Here is an 18374-nt window from a genome sequence, read left to right on the forward strand (position 1 = left end):
GTGTGTATTTGTTTTAGTTGCGGTTAGATCTTGCTCGTGCCGTCCATTAATCAAGGTGATATGTCAATTTGGTTGAACATAACTCACATTTAGATTGCTCTGCCCAAGTTCATTGTGTGTGTGTGTGTCTGTGTGTGTGCGTGGTGTTGAGTTTAAGCATTTATCCGCCATTGGCGCACAAAAGTATGCTACAGAAACGGCCTTGAATGCGTTGCGAGTGCCGTCGGATGTTGCCAAATGCCACAATTGCTGCGGCGTATTTTTATTACCAGCTAGCGGGCCTCCATGGCAGACTGCATTTCCATTGAAAGTCGGTAGACCGTCAGCTGCCAGCGGCGGGCGAGAAAGGTTTCGCAATTGCGCTGGCTTCTTGGCTAACGAATTTCCATGTGGAAATTTCTCTCTAATGAGTTTGTGGTAAGTTTGAATATGCTATCTACAAATTGGAAACTGCTGCAATGCGCTAAGTTGCCCTTCAGCTTCGCTCTTGAATTGACACAGGCATGCTAAAGACATTCAGCTATGTCAATCACATTGTGTTGGAAGTCAGGTGGAAAAAGTTTTTTGGAATGCCAAATGTTGACATTTCCATTTCTCTGCCAGCACAAGTTGCCCCACAAGTTGGCCCACACATACGACACATTCTCATGTGTTGTCGGCAACACTTCAACTGTCAACTGTCATCTGTCATCCGTCAACCGTCAACGTTTTTGTAGTACGCATTTAGTTCGCTTGTTAGCCAAATGCACCCTTGAGGCCATGCAGGCATGCAAAATGGCTTTTCGCGTTCCCATTCTATGTGCCACATACATATGAACTCGCGTACTCGCACTTATTTAAGGAAATACTTATGCAAACATATGTATGCATGGATATATTAATTGGACTGCGGCTGGCGGCGATTATAATTAATATAATTAATCTAGACCTGCTCTGTGCGGTTGCTCACAAGCTTTATGGCCAGCTTTGTATTTGCATATATATTTACTTTGCCGACTTTTGACAGATGTACGCTATTGTTTGTAGACCTGCCTACACAACTAAAAACATTATATTTTCCAGCGTGAAGTCCCATATGAATTGAACATAGTTAAATCTTAATGTTGATCATAATCGCTGACTTTGGTTGCGACATTTTTACTATAGAAGCTAAAGAATATAAGATTACCTTTAAGATTTTTTCTTTCTTGTTAATAAAAAGGCGGATATAGTTGTTGGATGTCGCTAATATTTTTCACGTATGGGTATAGCTTACATATATTGCCCTGAGCCAAGCGACTTGACAAATGTTTTGCCGACATCATTCAAAAAGTTGGAGATGCCTTCTTTTTTTATGTGACTCCCTATGAATTTGTTATTCAATTGTTATTCCTGCAACAATTTACCAAATATAGATCTACGTTTCGTTTGTAAGCATTCGCCATAGGATATGGCAAGGCGAAATGTATATAATTACGTTGAAAAAGAAGAGCCGAGAACTTTGCCCTGTTGCCAAAGACCTTACACCTGAGTGAGCACAGCACGAATTTTAGGCAGGCTGTTGCCACGGCTCAAATGACAGAAATGAAATGCCTTGTTATTAAAAGCAAAGACATGGATGGCTCTGACTAATGGCAGGCTTAAATGTGATTGGCATAAAATAAATAATTGCGCACAATAAACGTAACAAACCGATGTGAAAACATGCAAACAATGCAAGGTTCTCTGGCAACGGCTGCTGGACAGCAATTCAATAGCCCAAAACGGAATATTACGCATACCACGCGTTGTGAACTGTCAATAACCGAATAAGTATACTTATAGATATACATATATCACAGAATAGGGCATCGCACACAGCTGGTGTCTAGCGGCGAACGGTCAATCGCCCTGGCCACAGTGGCCCCGCTTAACCTACAGCCATGATTATCTATATCTATGTGGTCTTAGCCAACGCACAAGCCACATTCACAACCACATCGTTGTCCTGTTAACGCTCAGGCCCCAACTAATCTGTCGTTTGTATGCAGCACGCAATACAGTTCGATGCAAGGAGAAAAAAACAAGGTGTCCTTCTTTTCGCCTAGACAGACAGGCGGAAGCATAAAGCGGGCCGTGCCAGCAACGCGTGTGTGTTTGTGTGTGTGTGTGTGTGCTTGTGGGTGTGATACCCATGACAATGACGAGGACACTTGGATATAGCTTGCTGTCAGCATGCCTGCAGCTTAACTAAATAGATTATATATATATGTTTTTTTTTCCAGCTTTGCCACATTACAAAATTAAACTGAAGCTTTCTTAAGAGCAGCAATTATCCGGTATTTAAATTAATAATAGAGCGGCATTTATATAAATATACATGCATTATATAAATGAAAAATGTTGGCTTTTTTGCTCTAAGAATACTTTGCACAATGTCTTCACCTTTTAAGAAGCATCTTGCTGAACAAAGGCATTGCGGCAGTTTTGGACCATCAATTTGATATGTTTTATGGTCTATTAAGGCATTCTTCCGACTCGTGCACGCAAAACGATAGTTTCCTTGTATTCTCAATAGAAAATAAAACATAAAACAAATATGAATGCTTACAATAAAAAACAAGGCACGCAGGCAAATGGAAAAGAGAGAACATTTTTGTTTTCAATGTCAGTTACGTGCGCATCACTGCAACATCATCAAGGAACGTATTTGTATGTTTATAGGGGTATCTCAGCCCTGTCACGTCGCTTTCAATAGCTGCGTATATATATACAAATAAGTTGAAACTGTCACCCATTCAGGCATAGCCAGCAATAGCTAGGAATATATCTCTGTGTAGATACTTGTAGTGTGAAACACAAGTCTCAAGGCTTTTCATGCAGTACACGTGCTGCAAATAAACAAGTTCATTAGGCGAGTCAAGGGGCGTACAGTTTAGGACCAAATTATGCCCTTGTTTGGCAGTAAAAGTTAATACAGAGACAACAAGCCTTATGCAAAACAGGCCACCAACAACATGTGTTGTTTATGCTGATTAAACTAGCGCCATCTGTTGGCTGGCAGCTTAGACAATGGGCCAGTTCTTATGCGCTTTCCAATGAGTATGCAATGCTTACATCTGTTTTAATCTAATAATTTTCATATGCGAAGCACACAAGAGCTGCAAATTTTTAAATTGTACAAATTGCTTAGAGTAGGTAAAAGCTTATGAACTCAAATTGAAACTTGCTCACAGCTTGGCATTCTTTTAATCAACTGCTGAATTTATTTTAATTAAATGTAAAACAAATTCCTTTTAAGAGAATTTAAACAATTTACTCGCAAATGATTTTTTAACTGTAACAATATCCAATTGCCTACTCTTAATTTTCACACAGACGGTGGCAAAACTACAATTAATATTGGGCTGAAAGTACGAAATTTACAATGTGTGTGCTTATGTGTGCTTATGTGTGCTTGTGTGTGTGTGTGTGTGTGTGTGCTATATACTTTAAATCAATGCGTCTGCTGCCTACTGACCTGGCACCCACATCAAGGCTGTGTCATCGATTTTACCCAGACCCCCCCAAAAAAAAAAACAAGAAAAAAGAAGGAAAAAAAAAATCAACAAAATGTTGAGCCCTTTTTGTGGCACGTGACTTTCGTGCCAGCGACCTCATATGGCATTGTGGCACATAAATTAAGGCCGAAGAGCCCAAATACAAAAGTAAAGTTTGCCAAAAAAAAGAAAAAAAAACACAGCTGTGACTTGGACACGGAATGAAATGCAGATATTTGTGTATTTATATTCAGAGCTGTGCTCATAAATTAGGCAACTGAGCAATTTTGCAATTTGCAATTTGCTTGGCAAAATATTTGTAAGCTTTTCATTTATTTAAATTCTCCTGCAACTATTATCGCACACACTTGCAAAATGCAATGTCAGCAAGTCAACTGCTTGACTAAGTTTTGAATACATTGCCCCTCGAACAGCCCACAGCGTTTACAGTTGAGTGCCTGCCGTTTAGACACGTCGCTCATACGCACTGTAAGACAGCCAGCTAGTGTGTGTGTGTGTGTGTATGTGCATGTGTGTGTGGTCTGGTGTTGATGTAACGCAATTACGCTTGCGCTTATGCAATAAAAACAGCATAGGCATTAGCACGCTTAGGTTGACGCAATGTGTGCTTTTGACTATAGCTTTCCCAGTAGCTTTATTGCGTTTAATATATTTGACCCTGTCTCTTTTATTCAATAAATTTAACATAAACAAATAATGAAAAAATTAAATAAAAATATTAATAGTTATTAATAATTTATAACTTTACTTATGCCTTGATTGAAACTTAACATTTTAAATGTATTTATTTATTAAACTCATTTTAATATTGCCTACAAATATTTCAAAAACTAGCTCGATATAGTATTTTACAGTGTTTGCATATTTAAGACTTATATCTGAAGGATATTACTTTTCTGTTTCGAAATTGATTTATCTTTGCTATCTAACTATATATCCATATACCCATCTATCTGATATATACATACCCTACCTTTCCATATAACCATTTTGCTACAGCTATGTAGTTATACATTGACATTCATAAATATTTATTATGCACTCATCTCTCCCTCGTAGCTATACTATATTTAACTCTCTACTATATCCACTCTGTTAGTTATTTAGAGACCTTGAATTTTTTCTCACTTTCGTGCATCAAGTTGTTTTTGTTTTGTGGCTTCTGTTAGTTTTGAACGTTGGCCTTCCTTTTATGTCAATATATACTCTAATTTGACCTTTGTATCTTATTGAAGCCAACGCAAGCCGAGTCAGTTTTTGGTTGGGCTTATGAAATTTTAATGGCACGACAAGCCAAACAAATGTGCCAAATTAAAAGAGTTGTTGTAATTTATAAATAAAGGTAAATGTTTAAATAACTCAGTTCCAGATAAATATCTATATATTTAAAGAGCCTAAATCTGCATAAAATATCGAAAGCAATTTATTGAAGGATTAAAAAGGTTGATTGAAGAAAATTTCTTAACTTTGGATAGAATAGTATTAGTCAAGAGTTATGAAAATGTGTCAAATATGAAACAGGAACCAGAGTTCATATTCACATTGTTGTTAACCTGAGTGAAAATTGATGTATTAAAGTATTCTGTTAGCCAGAATGTACATAAAAACATATCTGAGCTCAAATTTGGTTAGATCAATATCAAATATGTATATGCATGTCAGAAGACACATTAGCTTGCATATAATCAAGGGTATCAAATCCTTGGCATACCATTCAAATTGTAATGCAGATGATCATATTGTAAAGTACGTCATTGATTAAATGCGTTTGCATTTAAAATGCCAATTACTTGTGTTGTGTATTAACCTCATTCATTTCAGGCCATGTTAATAGAATTCTTAATTTGCAGCATAATTGATGATACCACAAATTGAATATGTCAATAAAGCGCAATCGAAATGTGTATAAATTATTAAAACAGTTGCATTGAGCAGCTAATTGGGAAACCCAATGCGAAAGCAAACACACTGGTAATTATTGTTTAAATATAATACAGAAAATTTGTATTTATTCGATAAATATGCATTTCAAAATTAATAACTAAAGGCCAAAGGCAAGCATTAACACACATGCAAATTATTGCTCATATGTTATTAACTACGTAAACTATTGTGGTTAATTCAAGCTAAGCAAATATTAAATAATTTCGAGTAGAATATATTTGCTTATAATTTGAGGCTGTGCATTTTATAGTGTGCTATCTGACTCTAGGTACTAAATTATTTATACCAAATCTGAAAGTGAGTTTTGTCCCTGCCGACGCGTTACGTGTGTCCTGGTCAATGACTTTGAGCCTGCCTTTCCATAGCCATAAAAAGGGGAAGCAGCAGAAGGATATATATGTGCTGGTTATTTTATTGGACATTATTCAGCCACGAGCCAAATTAGCTAACATGGTAACAGACTGTGTGCAACACACACACACGCACACACGTACAAAATGAGCGCCTAATCGCTTTTTCAAAATGAGAAAAAAGGAACAACAAAATACCTAAGCAGAACTTAAACACGGATATGTTAATGGACACGGGGCACTGTGTGCGTGTGCATCATTTAAATTTCTGCAGGCAGTGTAAATACAATAAGCATGTGCAGGATAACAGCATGTGGACAATAGGACAACAAGTCTGGCTGTTCCCATTCAAAGCACGCAACAATTGCACACACCGACACAGCACACGACATGCATACATACATAAAGGACATTGGTTGTTGGTGCTGTAGTCTATTATCCGGGCACACAGTACCTGCTGCAAATGCAGACCTTATTGTTGCCTCCGTCGGCCTGTCGCACCTGTTAGCTGGGGTTGTTTTATACATCTTTCTACCAACACTTTCTCATCTTGGCAATTTACGCCTGCTGCCATTTTGTGCCCATTTTGTATTTGCTATTTCTGCTCTTTCTTTATGTGTGCGTGCGTGTGTGTGTGTGTGCATACAATTTCGGGTAATTATCTCGGTATAAATGTCACTTTAGCTGATTGTTTGCCAGCTCCCGAAAAAGCCGCCCTCCACTTTTTGCCTGCCATGCAAACGTATCCTTAGTATCCTGACTAGACTGTTGCGAACTCTCTCTCTCTCTCTCTCTCTCTCTCTCTCTCTCTCTCTCTCTCTCTCCTCCCCAGTCAATTTCTCTTTGTGCTGTTGTAATTAGCCACAAAGTGCTGCTGTTGCCACTAGCAACGACTACTGACAGCCCAGACGCAAAAATTTCGTTCGAACAATACTTAAGTATGTGCGGTATAGCTGTCTATTAAGTTATTTCCTTCCTACCTTTTTTGCCGTTTGCAAATGTGTGTAGATTTTCACACTTAGTAAAATTCATTTAAATGTGGCTGATTGTTAATAATGTTGCTGGAATTAACTCTTGTGTGCTTGCTTGAGCTGTTTTTAATTTCATTAGCATTGACCATTATTTATTAAAAATATTACATTGTTTTATTGTTCTGTATCAATATATAATTGTAATTATTATTTTTTTATTTGTCTTCCAGAAATAAATGTTCCCAGAAAACAGAAATAATTACAATGTTATTGTATTTCTGTGTAAATTGTAAAAACAGTGTAAATTAAGCCATTTGCAAATACTTGTCGTTTTTCCGCAAATAATTTTTGAAAAACTGCGAAAATAATATCATTTGTAAATGATTATGGATTTTCACATGTTAAATGGAAATCATACACAGTTGGGGGCATTTTCTTTTTTTAGTATGTGATGCTCAATAAAGTGTGTTATTCGTGAAAAATATTAAATTGCACTTATTTATAATTAATGCAATTTTTGACAAATGTGTATGCAAAAATATTGATACAAGTAACAAGTTGGCTCTTGTAATTTTTATATATGTATATAAATTTATATTTTAACTCTATTTAATATTTGAAATATGACTAAAACAATCAAGGTATTGCTTTGATAGCCAAATTCGATTTAATTAAATTGAATTAATTGAATTATTCGAAAGCAAAGTTTTGTTTTAACACATTAACTAGACGCTAATGAAGCGCAACATTTTGGGCAAAGTCAGCATTTCTAATTGAATTAAAACTTTAGGCAAAGCACGAAAAATGTTGGTGGCCATAAAATATGTTTTAGACAAAATTCACGTGCGCTTAAGGCCTAAAGACCCTGACCCTAATACGCAACAAATAGTTAAAAGTTTGGGCAACATTTATAAGCATATTATTTAAAAGGCGCATGAATAGAAACTCCATTAGAACTTACCCCACAAATGGGAGAAATCGGCTTTGCGGCGAGTATAACTTGAAGATTCAGCTTATAATTTAAAGAAGTGTTTATTTTTTGTAGTGTAGTTCTGGCGGCTTACAGCTTACATCTTACACAAAAGGTGGCGCCTTCTAAGCGGCCAGCCTTAAAGCGAAACAAAATGTTTTTCTTTGTATTTTTTTTTTTTTTGTTTTTTTTACACTTTTGTTTGTAAAGTTAACTAGTTTTATTTTATTTAGTATTTTATTGTTTGATTTTGTGTTTTTGTTGTTTGTTTTTTTCTACATGTTTGTTAATATGGTTGTTGTTTTGAAAATTGTTTATAGTTTGTTTGATATATTTATGATTTTGTTTTGACTGCTGCTTTGGCTGCCAGTTGATTTGTGTTGTTCCACGTTGCTTCGTTGAGTTTGCACTGAGCTTGTCTTCGGCGTGGCGGTTGCTTTTATTGGCCGCCAAATGAAACTCACCACAGACTGGCTGACTGAATAGCGGCTGAGCGGCTGAGCAGCTGCCCAACCCCACATGAGGTTGGCTAACAGTGTTGGCAGGATACAAATATTTACAGGTGCGCGGCTGTCGGGGGTGAGTGACTACCCCAGAAAGCCTTCTCAGCTTAAGCGGCATGCACTTGCAGAAAACTTTGGGTAACTTCAAAGGAATTTTTAGTTAAAAATGGATTGTAATACTTTTTCAAGCTCAGCAGCGATGCATTTAATTCATGGTAGGCATTATTATTTTAAATATTTTCTTATGTGCCTTAATTGTAGAGAATGTATTTAGAGCTTTCTCTTGCTATTCATTAATTTACTGCGTGCTCTGCACAGTCTGGCAACTCTGCTGAAAAAGCTCTCACTCCTGGCGCTCTCGCAAAGCCAGAGCTTTTACGTGCCAAAACAAAAACGCACACATACCCGCACACATACACACAGAAGCGCGCACATGTCAATGCGGCTTCAGTGGGTCTCCCTACAATTTACAACTGTGGTGAATATGGAAATGTTGTTGTTGCCGCGGCCGCGTGTCGCGTGCGAAGAAGCTTAACAAGAAGAGGAGCAAGAAGGCGAATAAGAAGCAGTAACAGAAGCAGGAGAGACAGCAGCAGCAGCAGCAGCAGCAGCCGCAGCCCAAACAACGTGAAAAAGAACGAAAACAATGCAAACAAAAATTTGCGCTTTTACGATGCCGAACGCCATCATCAACATGAACATTAACATCGGCGTCATTTCAGTGGAATCTGCCATAGCTCATCGTTGTCATCATTTGTGAGTTCTCTCTATCCTTTTTTTTTTTTTTAATTTTTATTTGTTTTTGTTTTGGGGTCGTCCTACTTAGGCTCAGCCAGTGCCATTTTTGGCCTTGTTTGTGTAGTTTTCCACGCTTTTTACCAAACTTTGAGCTAAGCAACAAATTGCCGAGCATTTAAGCCGCTCGGCACTGTGTCAGGCACAACATGGCGTATGCGTAATTATAATTGAAAATTTCATGCTAGCATTTAATGAGTTTCAAAGTACTTGCGGCGCCTCCGTTTGATCCGGCTACTGTATTAACCTTTTGTTTGTCGAACATAAAAGCAATTCGCTGTCGCTCTTGTTTTGTTAATCAAATGACAAGTGCCATGAATTCCAGCTGCTTTCACAGCCTAACTAAATTGAAATATAAAATAAGTGAATGCTGCGCATGAAATGTAATTTAAATTGATCGGATTTCAATGTGGTCACTTGAGCTGTCTAAAATTGAACTGCGCTTTTAATTCGATTCAAAGGGTTTAATTTATTTACATCATCTCTGGGTAAGCTGCTTTGAAACGAGCTCTGACTAGTCTATGGAAAAGCTGCTTAACTCTATTATACGGAAACTGGCCAAAACTTATGTAGAGTTAATGTAAAGGCAATGTGACCGCGTAATTCAATTCCTTTTATCAGCTAGTGTTAAGATGCTGTCTAAAATAACATTTGTGTTGTGTAAGCACAACCTTTAATTAGGCACACGAACATAATCGGCTGTCAAGCGAAAGCCCCTCAGTTGGTTTCATTTTCATTTGTCAGTTACACTCAGAATGCTTACACTTTTTTGACAACGTCCACATCAAAAATAGAAAAAAACTGCATAATACTTGAGTCACATAACTGGCAAATGCGCGTCAAGAGTGTCAACACGCATTTCACTTGGCCGACGTCAGCGCAGCAGAGTTCAGATGATGTATATGCCATATTTTGTATTGCGTTTACATTACGTAATTTAACGATATACGCAAATGGATGACGCACGAATCCGTTTGACATCAGCACATCTATTTTCGGTTGTATACAATTTGAAGAATAGCTCTTGCAATGAAACCTTCTTGTTGCTTAGTGCAATCAAATTACAAAAATGAAAAATGCTCCAAAGCACAGGTATTTTGTATAGAAAGGTGAAACGTATATCAATCAAAAACTATGCGCACTATGTTGACTGATTGAAATACTTTGCTGTAGTAGTTGTCGAGTTGAGTAGTTGTTGAGTTAAAAAAAATTCTTTGTAAAAGTTTTGATAAATTTGCTTTCATGATTTTATCGCTTGCATTAGTTTGAAATATGTTTGCTGAAGCTGGCAGCTCCAGTGGATAATACATGCATAAGAATAATAGTTAATAATAGTAGAGCACGTAGCTTGTTTTTTTTTTGCAGTTTCGGTATTCTGGAACGCTTTCAGAAAACTAAGTTGAAGTACTCAATTTAATATATGTTTTTGGGATAATAATATATGTTATGAGATAAGTTAAAACATGTTGACAAATATTAAAAAAAATTGTATATAATCATATTATAATTAGTTAGTTATTAGAAATCAAATAATATGGATTATTATTAAATACATAAATATTAAAAAAAAAGCTACGTCAAAAATGCACTTGATAGAAATCATACAAATAGCTGGATATTATTAGCCGGGGTTGAAATTCTTAGCTCTACCTAAAGCAAGTCGAATCAATTTGACCAGTTGCTGCCCAATTTGGAAATTTGGATGCTGTCCTTGAACAATTAGTTAATCGTGTGCTCTGAAACAGTTACAGGCATTCTGCCTTAATGCCAGCCAGTTCAGGCCAAGAGTCCTTGAACATTGCATTGATGAGCCCATTTGGTCAAAACACCTGAGCGACTGAATGTAGTCAACTTTGCAACGGGCAACAGGGCAACGGGCAACTGTGGATTTGTCTGCTAATTGGCCTCGCTATGTTGATTAATGATATGGGCAGGCTAATTAACAATTAGGCGTCATTTCGGCACATTGAAGCTGAAGACGCGAGTCCTCGAATCTTATCGTTTGGCCCAACTTAATGACAAGAAACGTAATTTGGCTTTGTGTCAGTGTGGCTTATCGACACTTTTAACATAAATTTAACCGTAATTCGATTTGAAGCTGGCTGATTAAATTATGGGATTGTGAAAGATTTCCAATTGATGCACAGAGCGCACTTTTGGCGCGCTGCAAGCCATAAACCAATTTGGCCAGAACATCTCTCACCTGACAGTGTCACCCAACCTGCCGCCCAACCGCCCAATTTCATTGTGAGACCCAACCGATCCGTGACTGGCTGCCCTGCAGCTTTATTGCCGTTCGTCATTGTTTGCTTTCAAGTCGCGGTAATTTCATTTTGTAATTGTAGACTATGGCAATTTAAAGGTGAAGTAAAGCTGGTAAATGTCAAAAGGTCAGCGTTTGACAGCGTTGCTGGAATCAATCAATGGCATCTGCGCATTTGGCGTCTTTTGTTAACGGCTCTTCCTTTTTGTGCAGCGCCAACCTAATTGCCGGCAAATCGCATGGGCCACAAATAACGAATTGAGTGTGCCCCATCCCGTGCTGGATGCGGCTGCGTTACGTATACGCCGCATGGCAGCGCAGCTGTTCGATTGGCAATTAGGCGGCCGTAATGCAAGTGAAAAGCTCCAATTTGATTAGTGTCCTCTATGGTTAGCAAAGGGTATGCACTGTTTTTTTTTTTATTTATTCATTTCGAAGGACTCAGCGGCAGAACGCAACGCGCAGCTAGCTAAATTGTGTTTTAACCTACTTTGTTGCCAACGCAACAAGCTGTGCATCTGCAATTTGAGTTGAACAAAAAAGTAGGGCAAGCAACCATCGAGAATCTAATAACAATTAAATAGCACACTAAAAGGCAACACAACATGTTCTGGAGCCTATTAAAGGTTCCACAAAGTGCATAGTAATTATTTAAGTATTCCTTTCGTTGTGACAATATTACATTATCTTAAATATTTATTATTAAATATATATGTATATATATATAAATATATTATAAAAGGAAAATCAACATGTTGTGGGCTTAATTAAAGGTAACTCAAGGTGCATAATAATTGTTTAAGTATTCTTTTCGATGTGACAATATAACATTATTTCAAATATTATATGCAGCTTGAGTCTGTTTGTTTTAAATTGCTGGCTAAAGGGCAAATCATCATGTTTTAGTCGTAATTAAAGGTAACTCAAGGTGCATAATAATTATTTAAGTATTACTTTTGCTCTGGCATATTCTGACAATATTTAATATGTTGTTTTGTAAAGTTCGTTTAATATCTGTTTATATAAAATATATGTAAAATACTTGTCCAACTGTAGCAAAACATGTTTTAAACAGGTTCAAGTCGGGGATAATGTTTGCTTATGTTTTAGTTGATGTGTTTAAAGTCCGTTTTTGATTAGTTTTTTATATTACAAGAATTTTAGTTTATCAATGATTAAACTGTGTGTATATATTTATTTATATTTATATAACAAATATATATTTCTGCAGAAATATTTCTATAAAAAGGCTCACAGACAATTAGAGAAAAATGAATTTAACACTGTTGTTAAATGCTTGTGTTGCCCACGTAAAAAACTGGTAAAAGGTGAACAAAAGACGGTTGAAAAGTATATACCAAAATGTTTAATAACATGTTCAATTGATGGTCTTAATTAAGGACTCAAATCGGTTTGCAGTTTTCTAAATTTAGTCTTCAAGCTCATTTTATATATCAGTCTCAGTCTTAAAGCCACCTATTCATATAAATAACAAATGAATGGCTTACCTTAGCATCCTTGGAATAGTATAAATGATTGCGCTTTAAGCGAAAATAGCGACGTCGCCAGCGTTGAAAGGACCAAGCGTGCTTCAGCAGATATCCCTCCTTGATAATAGCCGCCTAGAAATCAGAGAAAAAAACACATTGAAGCAAATAGTCAAAGTGAGTCTATGAAATTTGCTCAGCAATTAGAATGCAGCTGAAAGTCATTGGCCAGGAATAATGAGCGCAGTGACAAGTAACCAGGCAAAGGATATGCGGACAAGCGGACACGTGGACTAAGGACATCGCTTGCAATTCTCAGCCAAGTGTCAACATTAATTGGCTGCAGGATAACAAAAGCAGCTGGGTGTGGCGTCCATGCGGCCAGCAATCAATTGTGCAAACAAAGGACAATCACACCCACACACACACACACACACACACACACACCCGCACACACACCCGCACACACAATCAGGGGCAGAGTCACCTCGTTGACCGTGCTTTTATTTGATTTCGCTGCGCTTGCAAGTTGTGTTTGCTCGCTGTATATGAAAGTGTGAATAAGCGTTAAGCGAACCGCTTTCACATTAAACGCGTTCAATTCTATTGACAAATAAATCAATTGATTTGAATTTTGTTGAGCACTTTGAAGGGCAATAACGACGCACAATCAAAATGCAGTTAAATTTCAATTGATGCCGGCTAAAAAGGACAAATGCAATTCGACCTGGCTAAGCGAAAACTCTGGCGATTTGCAAGGCCGACAACAAAATCAAAATGAAGCACAATTTTTTTTTTATATTTTTTCTCTCCTTGCTTGTTTGTACTTTGAAGCGGAAACGGAAATGTTTGCTTAGCTGCATTTGATTTCTTGCGTGGCCTTGGACCACAAGTTGTTCGGTCGCTTAACTTTATGGCTTAAACAAGTGTTCTGGCCATAAACCATCTTTTGGCTTATAAATAGTTAATTATAAAGGATCTATTTCTCTTACGGCAACTGATTTTGGGTATTCATTTTGTTTATGCTGCCAAAGATATTCAGTTATATATATATATGCATAATATTTGATAAGCATTTGATAAGCAATGCAAAGGTCGCTTAAATCATTATAATACATATATATTATATATATATATATATATATACATATGTTTAATGAAATTTTAATTTAATTTAATGGGTTTTAAATTATGTAATTAATATATTTAAAATCAAACATGGCTTGTTCAAGCATCACAGCATCTGAACCCTTTTAAGCTACTTATATAGCTTAAATTAATATTTTTTAATCTAACTTTTATTAAAAGCATCGTAAGCCAATTTTGGCACTCAACCTACAGTTACCCAGGCGACCCAAGCCAAGCTGAAGTTTAAAGTTTGTAGCATAGTTTTTGCGCGTAAGCTGCTTAGCTTTTACTTTTACTGCACTTTATTGTCGACAATCTAATTGCAAAGTTACTTTTCATGGATTCTTTTTTAAACAAGTTTAATAAATCCTTATGCCTCCTTGCTTTGGTATTTCTGCTAGAAAAATGTTGCCTAAGTTTATTGCCCTTCGATATTATTTGATTTTTCCTGCTACTTCGCTAGGGTTCAGCTCCAATGTCATTGATTCATAATAAACATATGCATTCCAATTATGTGTTTGCTCAATTCATAGCTGGGTTGAACGAACTCAAAAGTTATGCGGCCTTCGGCGAACAAAAATTGAAAGTTGAAATCAATGTAAGCCAACGCCCATTCGAGCTCGGCCCACACTCATGCTCTTTGCTGGCCATTGCTCGCAGGTTTAACTAAAAATCAAAGTTTTCCGGCTTCCGTTTCAGATCAGCTCACATCAATCAATCATTATTTTCATTGGCCACACACACACACGCACACAATAGCTATCACGGGCCAAATCAGGCAACATATCACGTATACGTCAAGTTGCCAGGCAGAAAAAATAGAAATACAAATAAAAGTAACAACAAGGAATTCAGCAGGCGCAACGAGCCACATGATGATGAACGTATTTGAAAATTTCGTTAGCCGGTTATTGATTTTAAGCTAATGCGGCAGCGACCAACCTAAATAAAAGCCGGTCCAGGCCATAGATACACTGATATCCAGAGACAATGAACTGTTGTTGTTTGTTATGCTTGCTACTCACTGCTTATTCGGGGGCAGCGTCACGCCCACACACACACGCACACGCACACGCCCACACGCACACAGACAGACGTAAACATAACGTAAACGTTTCCCTAGCACACTTTTTGGCTCGACTTTCCGGCTCGTTTTGATTACTTGAACGTTCGCTTTGCCGCGTTATTTATTGTAATCGCATGTTTTCATTAAGAATTTCGCGCTAAACGTGCTGGACTTTTGTTTTATTTACGAACAGGCAGAACAAAGCGTAACATTAAATGACATCTGACTGGAAATTATATATTAAATTGGCTTTTGCAGTCACGTGTGCTGCGGCGCAGCCAATTGACTGTGTAAATAGTCGTAAATATTTAAGACGACGCCAAAGTTTCCTATGCAATAACACACACACACACACACACACACAAACACACATATATCTGGCAGCTGTATCTGTGCGGCTTGCGTGTATCTTGAGGATACTGCGGCAAGTCGACAAGTGGCAGACATTGTGCCACAACAAAAACAAAGACTTTTCAATCTTTGCAAAGTTAAAGGGGGCTGCCGTTGTTTTTGTTGTCTTTTAAATGGTTGGCCGTGAATCACAGACTACGCCGGAGCTAACAGACACAGACACAAGCATAAAGCCAGCCAGAGTTGGGTTAAATTTCATCGCTGGTTTTTGCGTTTTTTATGTGTGGATAATTTATTAAGTATTAGTCGCATCGCTTAGGAAGACATTTTCTATTATTAAAGCTGGCTTTGGGCATGCTGATGAGTAACATATAAAGGTAAATGCTTTCATATAAAAAGGGATTTTGCCAGCTTACAGTTGGCTCCAAAACAGGCTTGAAACAGGTTAAAGGTAGGCTTTACTTTTCTTTATTTAAAAGCAACAGTTTTAAGGCAGCTTTTAAACTAGGTCCAAGCAGATATTCAGTTTACTTTAACATGCATATTATTGTGTATGGATAGTAGACCCATTAGATTTTATTTAAAGACAGCTCTCAGCTGAAAAAAAAAATGGTTAGCTATGCATGCATTTGTCAAAGGAATTAATGAACAGCATTGTTCAATTAGTTTCCCGCACTCCAGCGACTCCGCAACCGCAATTAATTTCAATTGTTGTGACCTTGCTATTCCTGCTATGAATGTTTTTTTATATACGCATGTATACATATATTTTTGCTGTTTGGTTGTTGGCGGCACACGCGACCAACTCGCATTAAGAAGCTATTGTTTAGCGTAACTTATTGTTTTGCGGTTTGACATATGCAAAACCCTCACAGGGTCGCCTCCCTAGCACCGCAGAAGCGCTTTCAGGGCACTCGTTTAGCATGGGACATGGTTTATGTGGAGCACTTGACTGCAGCTTGTCACAATCAGACTAATGTATTTTATGGCTTCAAAACAACAACAACAACAACAACAGCAACAGCAACTAAAAACAAAATAAAAACAAATAGGTTACGAATATAACCTGCCAGGCAACGAAACCAAGTGATAAATGCGCTCAATTTCAAAACAAATTGCGGCAAAAAAAAAGAGAGAAAAAAAAAAAAATGAAAACAAGAAAACGGATGAGTAATTGGAAAGGGTTGCCAGTGGGAATTTATGATAAAAGTTTTTAGCATGCACATCCAAGTATTATATTTCAAATATTAACTATGACAATGCCCGTCGGTTCAGTTGAGGTGCAGCTATAAATATATTCTATAACAACGGGGTGAATAAAATAAGACAACCCTTAGACGCAACGCAATGTGCAACGGTGCGTATGATTAACATAAAATGGTCATATTACTCATACAGCGCGTTGTCCAGCTGATGCCCCGGAACGAAGGGCAATGAATAAAGAAATGATAAAATAAATATATATAAGTATATATATATTTATATTTAAATGCAAATATATAAGGCACTGTGGGCAACAGGAAGAGCTTAATTAAAGCGCTCATTTGGCTTGGAAAGGTGCCCCTGCTGCATTTATAGGCTCTCTTCTCTGACTCTTATTTACGGTTTTTGACTTTGCAACTATGGTAACTTTTAATTAAAATATGTAAAGGCCAGATTTGAAAGTCGGGTTTTTTCTATGCTTATGCCCGTCAAAATATAATTAAAATGAAACTTAAATTAACATAATTCCTAATTGAATTCCTGATTGGTGTTTTGGAGACAACTAATTCGGAACTTATTATTCACCATTATGGTTTTTTTTAATAATTATATTTAATAACGTAATTTCGTTAGGTCAACTTCAATACTTATGTGATTAATGTGTAATATGATCAAATTTTCGGCTCAATGCACCTCCTGCTAGCGAAATCCTTTGCACTGCGTCCTTTAACAGTTGTGTCACGTTTGCTTTAAAATATTTACTAACCACTTGAACGCAACAACTGTGAGCTGACCTTTTGACAGGAACAAGCATAAACAGAAACACTCTAAAACAGAGTCCTTCCCCGCCATCCTAGCCCGCACATATATACATATATATGTGTATGCACGTTGGAGTGCGTCTGCTTCCGCTCCAGAAACTTGGCTGTTGCAACGCGACGCAAAGGCCACTGCAGCAGAATAAACAAAAACAACAAGCAGAACAGCTTAATTGGATGCTCACCAGATTGTTGTTGCGCTTTATATTGGTGGACATGCGTCGATGAAATATGCGGGCCGGTTCCGTATCAATTTCCGACTCCGTCTCGGACTCATCACCATCCCGGCTGATCGATATGATCGGTATGATGGGCACCGGGGATACGCTGCCGGAGCTGCAGGCGCTGCTCAGCCCGCTGCTCGGGCTGCGCTGTCGCGGACTTAGGCTGTCTACGTGCAGCGTATTAGGTTTTAAGTTAGCCATTGTTCTGGCTTATCGCTAAGCTTTAACTAGTTGTTGTTGCTGTTGCTTTGTGAAAATTCCTTGGTATGCTGCAAGGCAAGTTTGACGTTGCACGTTGCACGTTTCCAGCGCTACGCTTTACGCTTTTAGCTGTCACGTTGCAGGAACAGCAGCGCGTTTTAGAGTTATATAAAGAAACCCTTTGTTGCGTAGCCGACATGTAGCCGCAGGTGGCCGTTGGAGCTGGTGCTGTCAGCGCTGCTGCTTTTCATGCTGCGCTGCTTATGTAAAAATCCAAAACACGCGCGTACACACACACACACACTCACACATAGTCCTGCAAGGCAACTCTCTCTCTCTCTCTCTCTCGCTCAACGGACAGACACAAGCATAGACTTTCTGATAGTAACTGACACGCCTTCCGTTATTTTTGACAGCTTGCTGCGCTGCATTAAAAATACGTTAATTTCAATTATGATCTTTATTAATTAGTCTAAGGTGTGTATAAATAAACACGCTTATCGCAATAACAATACATTTAGCAAAAATACTTTCACACCAACTTGTATATACGTATATTTGGTTAAAGTTTATATATATATA

The 18374-nt window shown here is 37.6% G+C and overlaps 1 protein-coding gene across 6 annotated transcripts in view; it reads right to left on the reverse strand.

Moving 5' to 3' along the window:
- Positions 1-17808, reverse strand: part of LOC135433466 (diacylglycerol kinase eta) — a 50126-nt gene extending 32318 nt beyond the window's left edge. For 4 of the 6 annotated variants that reach the window (XM_064689568.1, XM_064689591.1, XM_064689576.1 and 1 more), the window contains exons 1-2: positions 17553-17807; positions 12823-12936 (exon numbers count right to left, since the gene is read on the reverse strand). In XM_064689568.1, the coding sequence (XP_064545638.1) occupies positions 12823-12936; positions 17553-17792 (354 nt within the window). In that variant the 5' untranslated portion in view covers positions 17793-17807. Of the gene's footprint in view, positions 1-7744; positions 7878-12822; positions 12937-17552 lie in introns of those variants that run through there. The other 2 variants (XM_064689608.1, XM_064689601.1) reach the window with 2 other exon arrangements.
- Positions 17809-18374: the final 566 nt, after the last annotated feature.

This window comes from Drosophila montana, unplaced genomic scaffold (genome assembly GCF_035044405.1).
Source record: "Drosophila montana isolate Dmon_TW-CO22-7 unplaced genomic scaffold, ASM3504440v1 contig_1505_1, whole genome shotgun sequence".
In the NCBI taxonomy this organism is placed as follows: Eukaryota; Metazoa; Arthropoda; class Insecta; order Diptera; family Drosophilidae; genus Drosophila; species Drosophila montana.